This window comes from Mandrillus leucophaeus, unplaced genomic scaffold (genome assembly GCF_000951045.1).
Source record: "Mandrillus leucophaeus isolate KB7577 unplaced genomic scaffold, Mleu.le_1.0 Scaffold121, whole genome shotgun sequence".
Lineage (NCBI taxonomy): Eukaryota > Metazoa > Chordata > Mammalia > Primates > Cercopithecidae > Mandrillus > Mandrillus leucophaeus.
This window is the reverse complement of record NW_012100432.1, coordinates 6,863,313-6,877,194: the sequence shown is the minus strand read 5'-3', so window position 1 is coordinate 6,877,194 and position 13,882 is coordinate 6,863,313. Positions and strand designations below refer to the sequence as shown.

Sequence of the window (13,882 nt, the reverse complement as noted above, 5' to 3'; positions counted from 1 at the left end):
GAGAAATAATGGAGTCCCAGGGAAAAGAGTGGACCCACGCTCCAGGCATTATTATTTTGACTCTAAGAGCTTAAACATGAATAATGATAAAACAATAAGGATGCAGTAGGAGACAAGCACTGATGTGAGAACCTTATGTGCAATCCCCCATCTCACCTTCATCTAACCCTGGTGCAGCACTGTGAAAATTCCCACTTAACATGGAAGTCTCACAGCCTGCCCAACTTTTCACACTAGCAGGTGGTAAGGCTGGGAGTAAAGCCCAGGCCTGCACATTGGACCAGTCTGTCAGATGGCTGAGCCCCTGGTCAAGCAAGATGATCTGAAAATCTCTGGGTGATCTAGGGCCTACTCAAAGCAAACAGGGCTGCCCCTTTGGAACAAGCCCAGCCGATCACTCATGAGCTGCACTAGCAACACTACCTTCTTGCTTCACCTGATGAGAGTCGGCTCTTACATATGAAGCCACAAGCTATGATGGCTCTTTCAAAACAACCTGATGAGGTCAAGACCATCCTTCGAAGGAATGAGCGATTGAGATTAAAAGGCTGCCCAAGGTGTACAGCTGTTTTGTGGTGCAGCAAGGGCTTGAGCCTACTCTATGTGATCTCCAAGTTCAACCTCACCAGGAAGGAAAGTCTCCCATCGAGGAGATTCCAGCTTTTCAAGAGAACGCAGACTCTTTTGACACACTGGGCAAGAATCTGTCTGACAAAGTGAAACTTTCATGACTCAGAGACCAGCTAGTCCTGAATTCAAACTCCAGCTTTACTACCCTGTGACCTTGGGCAGGTCACTTCACATTTCTCAGGCTGGTTTCCAGTCTGGCTGCCTTTGGGGAGGGGACCTGGGTTTGCAGGAAGAAAACTTCCTTACACTGAATAATTATTGCCTTGTTAGAAATTTTTTACCATGTGCACATATTACTTTTCCTAAATATTTGCACACAATTTAATTGATTTAATTGGGAAAAAATGAACATAGGAAAAATAATGACCTCTTCCTTAGGGTTATTAAAAGGTTTCAAAATAAAGTATGTAGCTAGTAAAGGCGCATAGTATATGCTTAATCAATAGAGTGGTGACAGGGTGGAGGGAGGTGGGAGGCAGGCTCATTCCTGCCCTGGGGCCCAGAGGAGAACATGTGGCACAGAAGTCCCAGCCTACAGCCAGCTCCTAGCATTAAGGCAGGTGCCCAATCAGCTAGAGCCTCAGGGGGGTGCGAGTTGAGGGAGCTGCTCCTAGCCTGGTCACCCGTGCCCTTTCCTCTGTTGTGGAGCCTTAGGAAGCCCCTCTTCCCTGACCAAAGCCCTGGGCTCACAGGATCTCACCTCTGCACATATCCACAGTCACCTGGTACAGCTGTCCCTAGTTGGAGGAAGCCTGTCTCTGCTCAGGGTTGTCTTTGTGGGATTTGGACTCAGCTTCTGTGGACTGCCTGCAGTTCTTGTGCTTCCACTTCCAGGCTCCCTGGACTGAGCAGGAAAATGCTGGTGGTCCCAGGGATGCCCCAGGTTGGGGGCAGGACATAGGTCAGCATGTCTCCTGGCCCCTCCCTCAGCCCTTCAGGAGGCATGAGTCACTGTGGCCATATGTTTACTTGCTCCTCACAGACTCTCCCTCCCAGTTCTCAAAGGAAGTGACTGCTGCACCGCTGTTGACAGGCCTGAGTGGGAGCAATTAGACCCAGGAGCCACACCAATTGGGATATTACTCTCTCATAGATATTTTACTATAGAATAATTATACTCCAAACACTGCTAATAAATCAGGCTAGACAAACGAGTGACACACACTTTATCACCTTCATCTTCAATCAGCATCTCAGGGCTGGCCTAAGGCTGATGGAGCCCTGAGCAGGCCCCAGCGGCCCCACAGAGCTAAGGGTCCAAGCTCTGGGTCTGGGGAAGGGAGAGGAAGGGGTTGCTCCTCAATCCCCTACTTCAGGGCAGGTCTAGGTACAGGGACAGGAAAAGAAGAGGGCCAGGGTGGAGTACCCAAGAAGAACCTAAGAAAAGGAGAAAGGGAGGGGAAGGGGCTGCAGTGACAGAATCCCAGACGAGAAAACCCATGGATTTTTCTCCCAGAGGAGAAAAACCGTGGACGGAGACCTGGAGTGGAGGGTGGGCGATGGAAGCCCACCACATGTGACACTGTGGATGGGCCACATTTGTGCTGGCACCTGCACTAAGCCTGGGGGACCTCATTAGGTTCCTGTGAGGAACTGAGGTGCTTGCTGAAAGTCTCAGGGCAGACCCTGAGGCTCCTGCTAGGAGCCTGAGCCCCCGACAGTGGGGTTGCCAGCACTCTGTGCTCTTCGAGCCAGTCAAAACTCAGTCATGTCCCAGTACAGCTACTGCTGATCCGCTCGGGCCCACAGCCAGGGAGCCAGCCAAAAGAGACGGTGAGGTTTGGCTGTCCATCCATCCCGCCTTCAAGGCCCGACGGGCATGGATTCCCACTCAGTGCTGTGTAGACAGCTGCTGGGGATGGATGCCCCATGGGAGGAGGTGATTCCACCACTTTGGGGGAGACCACCATGTTCTGTCCACCCTAGTGGCAGGCCCATCCCACCCAGCACCGGGCCCAGGTGCTGATGCACCACAGGACCAGCCAAGGGAGGCCTGGGGCCCAGTCTGAGTCTCCTGGGACAGAGCAGGCACCACCCTGAAAGCACAAGGCCAAGGACCACCCAGCAAGGCACAGCCAGGGCCTCATCCTACCTCAACTAGACTGGCTCACTTACATACCTAAAGCCTGCATCCAGCGATGGTGAACTTCAGGCACCCTAGGTAGCCAGGGCTGGACCTCCCACTGTGTCAGCTTCCTGTACCTTCCTTCCTTTTGCTCTCTGGCATCCTTAGCCCCTTCCCCTCAGTCCACAGGTGAGGAAAGACCTGGCCACCATTAGCCCCTTCCCCTCAGTCCACAGGTGAGGAAAGACCTGGCCTGGCACCACTGATGGGCAGTGTTTCCCCCTGGACATGAACAGCTTGTAGGGGCATGTGGGCAGAGCCCAGCCGGATGGAGGTACAGTGCCCACCAAGGGCAAGAGAGTGGGGCCTGGTCAGGGCAGCAGGCCAGGGAGGCCAGTGCTAACTGCTGCCATCTGACACTGGCTGTGGGGGAGCCCAGACTTGCTCAGACCCATGGGGGCCACATCTATCACATAAATAAGCAGGGGTGGGAGAACCAGGTGGGGTTGGGTACAGTGGAGGTCCCCCTGCCTAGGTGCTGGCACTGGCTCTGTGACTGACCAGCTGAGAGAACTGTGGCCACTTGACCATTCTGGGCGTCAGATGCCTTGTCCAGAAACTAGAGGTTGGCACCAGAAGGTCTCTGAGGGCCTTTCTGGCTCTAATCACAGATGTCAGGCCATGGATCCCGGCTGCCCGAGCAAGAAGGAAAGGGGTGTGGGGCCAAGCAAAGGCATGCTCACCCGCTCCACGAGGCCATGCTTGTGCTTCAGCTTGTACACCTTCAGCCTGGGCAGGAAGCTGTCAGCATAGTTCCTGTCCTCCAGCCCATGGAGCAGGATGCCATGGAAGGCTAGCCGGCACGTGTTGGTGTGAATGTCCGCATCTAGCCTGGAGCCAATTACCAGGCACAGCCGAGGGCAGGTGACGGGCTTCTCAAACTCCACCAGGGCCCACTGCTGCCGAGGACAATGGCTCTCTGTGGCCTGGCCGGCCTTCTTGTCGGCCTCATCATTGTTTGTCACTGCTGGTGCCAAATCCTTGGATAGGTACTGCTCCTGGAACAGGTATTCTTGAGAGAAGTCGAAAGAGTCCAGTATAGGCTCCTGGTCAAAGTTATCTGGAGCAGGGCTGAAGAACATCAACCGGCCCATGACTGTTTCATGGCCCACTGTAATGTGGAACTTGGCCTTGGTTTGCAGGGGCCCCCGGAAATATGGTATCTTTTCCACAGAGATGAGGGCCGCATGGACAGTATGCAGGGACTCAGGGGCACACACCAACCCGCGCTCCAGCAGCTTGGGGTCAAACTGGGTGACGCAGATGCCCAGCCGGTCTCCTTGCATGGCTGAAGTGATGGGCATGTGAAACATCTGCATGGACTTCACCTTCTTCACCACCTGATGGGGAGCAAGCAAGAGAGCACATGAAACCAACAAGCCTTGGGGCTGTGGGGAGGAGAGGGGAGCTGCAGCTAGAGAATCCTGTGCTTACCACCACCTGCAGGCACCATGAGGACCAGCCAAGGTGGGTCTGGGGTCCAGGTACACTCTCCTGGATCAGAGCAGGTACCACACTGGAAGCACAAGGCTGAGGGCCGCCAGCAAAGGAGGGCCAGGGCCCCACTCTCCAAGTCTCACTGTTCTTCTGGGAGGAAGGCAGGGTTCACAGCAGCCAAATCTCTGACTACCTTAGTTCCCTTCACCCCGGCTCCAATCCAGGCTCCAGTCCCTCCAAGTTCCCCCCTTCCATCAATCACGCCAGCATTTTCCAGCCCTCTGTCCAGGTTTGCCTGCCTCCTCCCCCGAGAATGGCCTCTCCAGCTGCTTAGCCGTCCAAGTTGTGCCCATCTGCCCTCTAAAGCCCAGGACAAACACCACTGCTCTGGAAAGCCTGCCCCAACTCCCAGTGGCAGAACTTGTCCCTGACTCCTTAGTGGTAACCCAGCCCTTCTGAACCCCACAGCCTGCTACACGGTCACTGTCTATTGTGTATCTGCTGCCTGCTGGCCTGTGGGTAGCCTAGGGCAGGAACTCTCTTCATTCAACACATATTCCCAGAGTGCCTATTGTGTGCCAGGCACTGTTCTAGGGGAAGAAATACAGTGATCTTTGTTTCCAAAGAGCTTAATATCTAGAAACAACAGCAACAACAAAATTACCTATATAGGAAAATTTATATATATTAATTCAATTCATATCAATATAAAATTAATATATAAATTACATGCATGTAATATATATTTTTATATATATATATTTTACAGACAACATATGCTGTAAAGAAAACAATGCAGGGTGATGTGATAGAGAAGGCCTGGGTGGGGTGAAGGTCTCGCAGAAGTGAGTTTGAGCTAAGACCTTAGCATAAGAAGCAGGTGGCTGTGTGAAGACCCAAAGAAAGACAGCTCTAAATGGGGGAACTGATAAGCGCAAGCCCTAAGAGGGCAGTAGCTTGGTGAGTCTGGGAATACACAGAGGCAGGAGGGCTGCAGCAAGCGTTGGGAGGGTGACAGCAGGGAGGGAGGTTGATATGGTTTGGCTGTGTCCCCACCCAAATCTCATCTTGAATTGTAGCTTTCTTAATTCCCACGTGTTGTGGGAGGGACCTAGTGGGAGATAATTGAATTGTGGGGATGCTTTCCCCCTTACTGGTAGTGAATGAGTCTCACTAGATCTGATGGTTTTATAAGGGGAAACCCCTTTAACTTGGCTCTCATTCTCTCTCTTGCCTGGTGCCATGTAAGACATGCCTTTTGCCTTCCACCATGATTGTGAAGCCTCCTCAGCCACGTGGAACTGTGAGTCCATTAAACCTCTTTTTTTCTTAAAATAAATTACCTAGTTTCGGGTATGTCTTTATCAGCAGCGTGAAAATGGACTAATACAGAGGTCAAGGCTTGGGCCCCACAGTAGAGTGCAAGGCCCGGAAGTCACTGGAGGAGTTTAGGCAAAGGAGTAACCTGATCTTATCTCTGTTTCTAAAATATCACTGACTACTATACTGGGCAGATTCCTGCATTCACAGTTTGTAAATCAGGAACAGACATAGAAAAGTCTCCAATAAAAGTTCCTGAAATGAACGAACATTCCTACCTATGATCCACTCTCTCTGAGATGAGAGGAAACTGTATTCATGGATTTTTAATGAAGCAGAGAAATATGTAACGTATTTCAGAAAACCTGCCATCAAAAATAGTTAAACTAAAGAGAATGTTGACACTTAGGTCGCAAGCATCCCTGTCTACCAAGTCGGGGTGTGCGAACACTCATTTTCTCCCTGGATAAAGGGAGAGTGTGTTGCTAATGGCCCATGAGCCCAGGACCTTTCCTGGAGAGCCATAATACTCAAGTGTTTGTTTAAAGATCATTAACTACCTAACCAGAGGTCAGGGGGCAGAGAAAGTGAGACGCACAGTGTCAAAAGCCACAGCCAAGATCAATCACAAAGAAACAGAAAACATCTCTGAAATGGTCTGAAAAGGCAATGGGAGAATGAGATTTTTGGGAACATTACTCAGAGTCACTGGAGAGTATCATCTTACACTAAGCGTCGTCTGCCCAGTGAGGTGGGGCCCAGGTCACAACTCTTCCCTCCCAGGCGCCTGCAGCAGCCTGTGCGGCTTTCTAAAACATTTCTCTGATAAAGCAATTATTTGTCACCAGCTCCTATGTGGGCTCCCATCGTCTACCTCATGGCTTTCAAAGCTTGTCATGGTTCTGCCATGAGCAGGAAGATCCTCTGGTCAGCTGGAATTCTATGGGGACTCCCTGTGATGGGCGGGGGTCTCCAGGTAACCCTGTCACCGCCCCACAAGGCAATGTGCTGAAAAGCCTCACTCACAGGGCTGAGCCCCCACTCCTTAGCCCAGCCACCAGGAAGCCTCCACCACACAGCCCAACTCCACAGCCTTTTCGGCCCCACATTCTCCCCAACCCTGAAACCGTAGCCAAGGGACTCTTGAACGATTCCTTGTAAACGCTGTGCTTCTGAATGTCTCTGTGCTTTGCCCCTGTGGCTGCTCCCTGGGATTTCTTCCACTGGCAAATTCCCATTCATCCCTAACCCCTGCTCCCACAGACCTCCTAGAAGAGCTTCCCTGATAACTCCAGACACAGCTGACCACCGGAACCTGACTCACTGTTTGGTCACCACTACTTTACAGGTCAGCCCCTTCCTCTGTGTGCCGACAGATTTCAATCATATACTTAACACGCATGAGCTCACTGCCCCCTCTGCCCCTGAACTACATTATCGATAACTCATATCTACCTGTGGGGTCCTCCCCACCCAGCTCTCCCACTTGCACCAGCGGGAGGGAGCCGTTGCCTTGAATTTGGCGCACAGTACCCTTTCTTTTTATACACACGTGTGTATGATTGTGTAGCGGCTCACTACATATGTAGTACACATTCCTAATCAGTAATTTGCTTTGTTGTATAAGTTTCTAAACTGTATGAATGAGGCATCGTGCCAGTTATGATACTAAAAATTTGTGCACACGGTGCATGCACCTGCAGCTCATTTGCTGCCGATGCCATCTGCTGCACCCTGTGTATTTAGCACAACCTGGGCTCCTATTGATGTGCACTAGGGGTGTTTCCAGTTCTTTGCTGGAAAATGCTGCAATGAATTTCTTCTGTTACAAGGATCCTGCATGGGCACATGTGCAAGGGTTTCTCAAGGACACACTTCCTGGAGTTGAACTGCTGGATTGCAGGGTGAGTGGGTGTTCAACTTTGCTAGGTAGATAAATCAACTTCTACCAACAAGGCCCAAGACACCCCATTGATACACATCTGCTCCAACATTTGGCACTGCCAGATTTCTTAATTTTGGCCTATCAAATGTGTATCTCTTCCCTTCTAAATCCCAAAACAAGGACTGTGCTCTCCCTATGCTGCATCCTCAGTGCCCAGCACAGGGACTGCTGAGAAACCTGGTTGTGACAGGTCTAGATAAATGCCCAGCCCCTCTGAAGAGAATGACTGCATCAGGTTCTGAAAGAGAAATGCCCCTTGTGGCAAAACCATACCTGGCAAAGCACCGAGCTGAGATTCCAGACCTGCCGGGGCTTGAGCGAGATCCTTGTGTTTATGAGCCTTCCTGTGAGAGAGGGCGGCCAGGGGCCTCATGCTGCCCTGACGCCCCCTCCCGCTCCTCCTCCCTATCAAGCTGAACGCCAAGCCGGCTGCATTCAAAGCATGTTCTCTTTTCAACAGGGCTTGTGTTCTCAGGACTGAAATCATAAAGAATGCCTTACCAGGGCACCATGAAGAGCACAAAGATAAATAACTGTGCAAATCAAGATTTTAAGGGCCTAGACAGGAAATTGTGAAGCAGATAAAGATGGGGACAGGGCGGCGTGGCACTCCCGTGGGTTCTCACAGGCGCATGCAGACAGCATCGCCACACGGGGTGGTCAGCAAGCCCACGCTCATTGAGGGATGCTTCAGAACAGAAGACCCATTTAGAACACCAGAGATAAAGAAAAGTAGATAATTTTACCAACCTAAGAATGAGAAAAACAGACTTTCCTTTCAGTCATTTATCTTCTAGCCAACTTTGAGGGCCTCTCTCCATCTACTGAATAACTCACTCCTCAAACATTCGCTAATGTCCACAGAGCGCAGCTGAGGTGGCACACACACATTCTCTCAACACGTGGGTAGCAACCTTCTCTCAGGTACCAGGCCCAGGCCCTGGAATGCCAGCAGGATGAGCAAAACAGTTTTAGACAGTTGGGTTCTATAAAGTCTGCTGGCGGCTAAGGAAGAAAGATGTTAATTAGATCACCACTGAATACATGAGGAATTACAAAACTGTGGGAGGTACTATGAGAAAAAAGGACGAGGTTCCATGAGAGCGAACAACTGGGAGACCTAATTCATTGTGGGTAGTCAGGGAGGACTTCCCTGAGGAGGTGACATTGGGGCCAAGAGCAGATGGGTAACGAACCACCCACAGGGATTCCAGGCAGAGGGAAGAGCAGAGCAGGCCTAAGGCCCTGGGCAGGGAAAGAACCAGGCCCCCAATGGAACTGCGGGTGGCAGGGCTGGCTGGGGTGGGGTGGCCCAGGGAGACAGCAGGTTGGAGACATGGGCCAGCCACCATTGCCATGGGACAAAGCACCAGGAAGACACCAGTGGTGGGGCGCGGGGGATGGCAGAAGAATGACACTGCCAGTTTGCGATTTTAAAAGATGCAAACTAGCTACACAGTTTGGGAACAGATTCAGGGGAGGTGGAGAAATAAGAAAGGAAACATGGAAATTAGCAAGGAAGATACTCAGAGTTCAAGACATATTTTGGTGGTGACAGACTAGATGTGGGGACGAGGAGAGACTGGTGTGAAAACAGCTGGTGTGTAAAGAACAGCTAATGTGTAAAGAACAGCTCCCAGGTTTCTAGTTTGAGGATCTGCCTCATGCTAGGTGGGAGCAGGGAGGAGTCAGCTTCAGGGGAGGGGAGATGGGAGCTCTGCAAGTGGGAGCTATCTCTGAGGTTGCCGGAGAGACACAGATGTCTGAGTTTCAGGGGAGGTGAAGACGGGAGCTGGGAGCATACAGACTAACACCCAGCTGCCTCCTTGAATGGCTGATAGGCATCCCAGCTTACTACGCTCAGAACCTAAAGTCTCCTTCAGTCTTCTCTTTCTCCACGGCAACGCTACGATGTGAGGGGAAAAGCCAGGGCTTCCACCCACCCAGACTCTCCTTGTCCTCTCGTAGCCGTAACCAGCCATCGGGAGATAGGGTCGGCTCTATCATCCAAGCAGGTCCAGTGCCTGACCCCTTCCTGTCCCTGCACTGCCTGCCCTGGTCCCAGCCTCACCTGGCTTGGACTGTTGCCCTCTCCCCCGCAGCCTGTTCTTCCAAGAGCCTGTTCTCCGTAGCCTGTTCTTCCTGTTCTTGGAAGAACACAGATGATGTGACCCTGGGGTTTGCCTCCAGGCTCTCCACTGGCCTCCCATCTCACTCTGTAAAAGCTGAAGTCCTTTCCAGGACTCACAAGGCCACACAACCCAGCCCCCATGATGTCTCTGACTTTATTTGCTGTGACCCCCGACCCACTGTTCACATCCCTTCAGTCATGTGGGCCTTGCTTCCCATTCCCTGAATGTGCCAGGCATGCTCCCGCCTCAGGGCCTCTGCACCTGCAGTTCCTCTCTTCTTTACTTCCTTCCCATCCCTGCTTGGATGCCACTGTATCAGAGCCCCTCCTCAGTCACCCAGCGAGAGATAGGCACTGGTCTATCCCTGCCACTCTGTAGCACCTTGCCCACTTGGTTCTTCATCATAGAGCTTTCCACCACTTGACATCCCTTTGTTCACTGGCTGTCATTCCCGCACTGGAATGGAACCTCCATGAGCACCAGGCTTTGCTTTGTTTTTTTCCATTTCTATCTGCAGTGTCCAGCGCTATGCCTGGAATGTGGGAGGCCTCAATGCAAGTGGGAAGAGTAACTGAAAGGAGCCAAGCCACATGGGTCCTCTCTTGGGGAGCTCCTCCTGGGCCTGAGCTCCACATCCACAGTTGCAGGAACAGGGTGGGCCTGGAGCTGGCCAGGCCCTTGGAGGCTCCACAAAACCCCAAGGGTAAAGAGTCTACCAAATGGGAGGATAGGGCTGGGGCCTGCTGCCCAGGGGCCCCCAGTGTCCCAGGCAGGGTACGCAGTGAGAAGGGCAGCAGAGAAGGCTGGGAGGCGGAATGGGGAGAGGCGCTGCTGCCCTATACCACCAGGGTGGCCCCTAGGAGGCCTGTTCCCTGAGCCCAGCTCCCCAGAGGGCATGGGTGGTTGCAGAGGCTCTCCCTCACATCCTTCCCATCCCTCCAGCACCAAGCACTTCTGAGGAAGGAGGGAGGGAGGAACACATCAAACAAGCAAACACTTTTTAAAACTCAAGTTCATGCTTGCTAAGCAGTTTGGTCCTTTCTGATTAACAAAGAAGCTTTGCCATCCTCTGGGTCAGTTATTCTTCATAAAAAACCCCACAGGCGGGTCAATATTTTGACATTCAATTTTATGGATGAAGAAACAGAGGTTTTTGATGTCTCCAAGGTCACAAAACAAATAGGCTGAGACTTCGGACAATAAACGCTGGGACTGCAAGGCAGGCCTGATGTTCCACGTCCTCGGCTCCGACAGTTGAGCAGAACCACACCCTGCCCTGCCAGGCTCGGGGCTCAGCCAGTCAGGGTGCTGGCAGCAGGCAGCTGTGGCTCCTGAGTGATCGACCGTGTAGAGCCCACACAGCCTGAGCCCAAAAAGATGGCTCCTGGGGAAGGAGCAGAGAGGGAAGACTTAAGACAGGGGACTCCACGCCACCACCATGACTCCCACATCAATGCCAACGGGCAAGTGAGATGAGCCCCCTTTCTCAGGTGAGGAAGCAAAGCCCAGGAGAGTGAGTCCTGCCTTGAGACTCAGGTGTGGCAGAGGCAGGTTCAGTCTAGGCTGTCTCAACTGGAAGCTCAGGCTGGCAGCTGCCCTGGGGAAGGTCAGCAGCAGCCCTCTCCCTGCTGGACCAGCCCACGGAGTTTTCAGAGCTAACTCTCAGCTGCATCCCTCCCTCCCAGCCTTTCATGTTTCCTGTTTTTGGGTAGCACAATATGCCCAGTTTGCTGATCAAGTGGATGAGAGAACAAATGAACACCCCCTTCTGACTGCTCCCAGGCCCGATGAGCTCGATACTCCTTCTGGCTTTTCGACTGTCTGCAACTTAGTTTTCTGGTGTTTTGAGGATTCTGCATGGTAGTGTGCCCAGCATGATCTGGTCTCCCTCTACCATGCACTTTCTGAGGCTACCGAAAGCGTCCAGCAGGAACAGTTTGAGGTAGAGTCATCCTGTGCTCATCTCTGTTCTCCACAGCATCTTGCATGAAATAGTAAGCATTTACCTGACATGCACACGAGCTGCATTATGTTACCACAGGGCCGATACAGAAGACTGAGAAAGAGCTGGATACCTATGATGGGGAAAATCTTTACACACCTGATTCCATTCACTTCTAATGACAGTGGCTAATGATGATCTCACGTTACAGACAAGGAAATTGAAGCCCCCAGAGGTTAAGACATTTATTCAAAGCGTGCAATCTGCCTGTCATTGAAGCACATATTCTTTTACTACATCACACCACAGAAACACACTCACTCCACCACAGAAGTCCAAGATGAAACACAATTCAGCACAGAGATGTCACTAACATGGGCACTCCTTCTGTCAGGTAAGAAATGGACAGCCCACACCATCACAACAAACTGTAAAGGAACAGCAGTGTTGGGGGGGCGTCCCTCCAGCATTTTACAGAATCAACAGATGCTTGAGTGAAGCAGGTAACAGACTTGTGCTTAGCAGCCTTTCCGACGTGCAGAGATTTTGTAATAATGTACCAACTATAATAAGATTGGACCTCTATTATCCATTTTGTTCCACTAATGAGCCTGGAAGCTCCTGGTTGTGCCAAGGGCTAGGGTTGGGACCTTGCAACTTCATCATTGTAAATCGGACAGGAAAAGAAACACACAAGGTTTGACACTAATAAGCTTACAGCAGGATCAGTTACTTCAATTCAAAGAGGTTCAGACTGGAGGCGAAAAATGAAATAAGCTTTTAAAGATCAGTCTAGGTTTGGCTCCATCAGACCTAACCAATTTTGTTTAATAAGGTTTCAATTTGGCTGCTCTTATTTCTCCCTCTTCTTCCACCTAGGCTGGGTAAAGATAAGACATTTTCCCCTGCCTAATGCATTTAATCACATCTCACACACAAGAAGTCAAACCTAGGGCTGTGCATGAGGACAGAGCAGTGCCGCCCCTGCAGGTTGAGATCCCAGCTCCCCAGTACCACCTCTGGGGCTGCGAGAGGGAACCTCAGGTCACCTGTTCAAGACCAGCCTGGCCAACATGGTGAAATCCCATCTCTACAAAAGTATAAAAATTAGCCGGGCATTATGGTGGGTGCCTGTAATCCCAGCTACTCGGGATGCTGGGGTGGGAGAATCACTTGAACCCAGGAGGCGGAGGTTGCAGTGACCCGATATTGTGCCATTGCACTCCTGCCTGGGTGACAGAGCAAGACTCTGTCATAAAAATAAAAAATGCTCAATGGAGCACTTTGGATTTTAGATTTCTGGATTTCAGATGCTCAACCTGTTAAGTATATCATGCTAATATTCCAAAATCCAAAACAATCTGAAATCGAAACACTTCTGGTCCCAAGCATTTTGGATAAGGGACATTCAACTTGTATAGACTTATTAGCGTATACAGTGGCATCATGTTTGTGGTTAACTTACTACTTGCCTCCCTCCTGCAGCAATATATTGGTGACATCTATTCATATTTGTGTGTATATACCTATGTATACTACCATACACATGTATGTGTATATAACATGTGCATATATATACACACACATATATACAGCTGTCAAAAAACATACAATAACATATATATGGTATTCTTTTTTTGACAGTTGTATAGTATTTCTTTATATAAAAGCTCTACCTGTAATTTATCCATACCCTTAATGGACATGTGAGTTGCTATTTATACTACTAGAATGATTTCACAGTGGTCATTTCTTTATGCATCAAATCGTATATATACATAGGGGTTTTCTAGCATAGATATCTGGATGAGAAACTGTAGTGTTGTGGGACACAGTTTCGGTTTTACTAGGTCTTATAGATTTTTCTCTAAAGTGGCTGGTTACACTTCCACCAGCAGTACAAGAAATAACCTCTTCTCCACACCCTCCCCAGCACCTGAGGCTGTAGGCTTTAAAATTTTTGCAGTTTGATAGATAAGGCGTGCTGACCCATTGCTATCTTAGTGGGCAGTTTCAAATGACCAGGAACAAGCCCCTCCTAGAAGGGGGTCTCTGGAGTCTCTCCAACATCTAGTGTTCCACCCACAACTCCTAGGGGTGGCAAAGTGCATGTACCTCAGCCACTATGTGAGCCAGGTGCTCAGTGACGCAATTCGGAACCCCACACAACTCTTTAGGAAGGGGACATGCATGGAGGAGAAGGGAAGAAAGGAAGGGGGATGCATTGAGGAAGGGGAGGGAAGAGGGGCGATGTATTGAGGAAGTGGGGGAAGAGGGGAGATGCACTGAGGAAAGGGAGGGAAGAGGGGAGATGCATTGAGGAAGGAGAGGGAAGAGGGGAGATGCATTGA

At 50.7% G+C, this 13,882-nt stretch overlaps 1 protein-coding gene across 1 annotated transcript in view; it reads right to left on the bottom strand.

The window, feature by feature from the left end:
- EEFSEC (eukaryotic elongation factor, selenocysteine-tRNA-specific) overlaps positions 1 to 13,882 on the bottom strand; it is a 173,534-nt gene that overhangs the window by 62,407 nt on the left and 97,245 nt on the right. Inside the window, exon 7 of the mRNA XM_011971312.1 lies at positions 3,439 to 4,095. Coding sequence (XP_011826702.1) covers positions 3,439 to 4,095 — 657 coding nt within the window. The remainder of the gene's footprint in view (positions 1 to 3,438; positions 4,096 to 13,882) is intronic.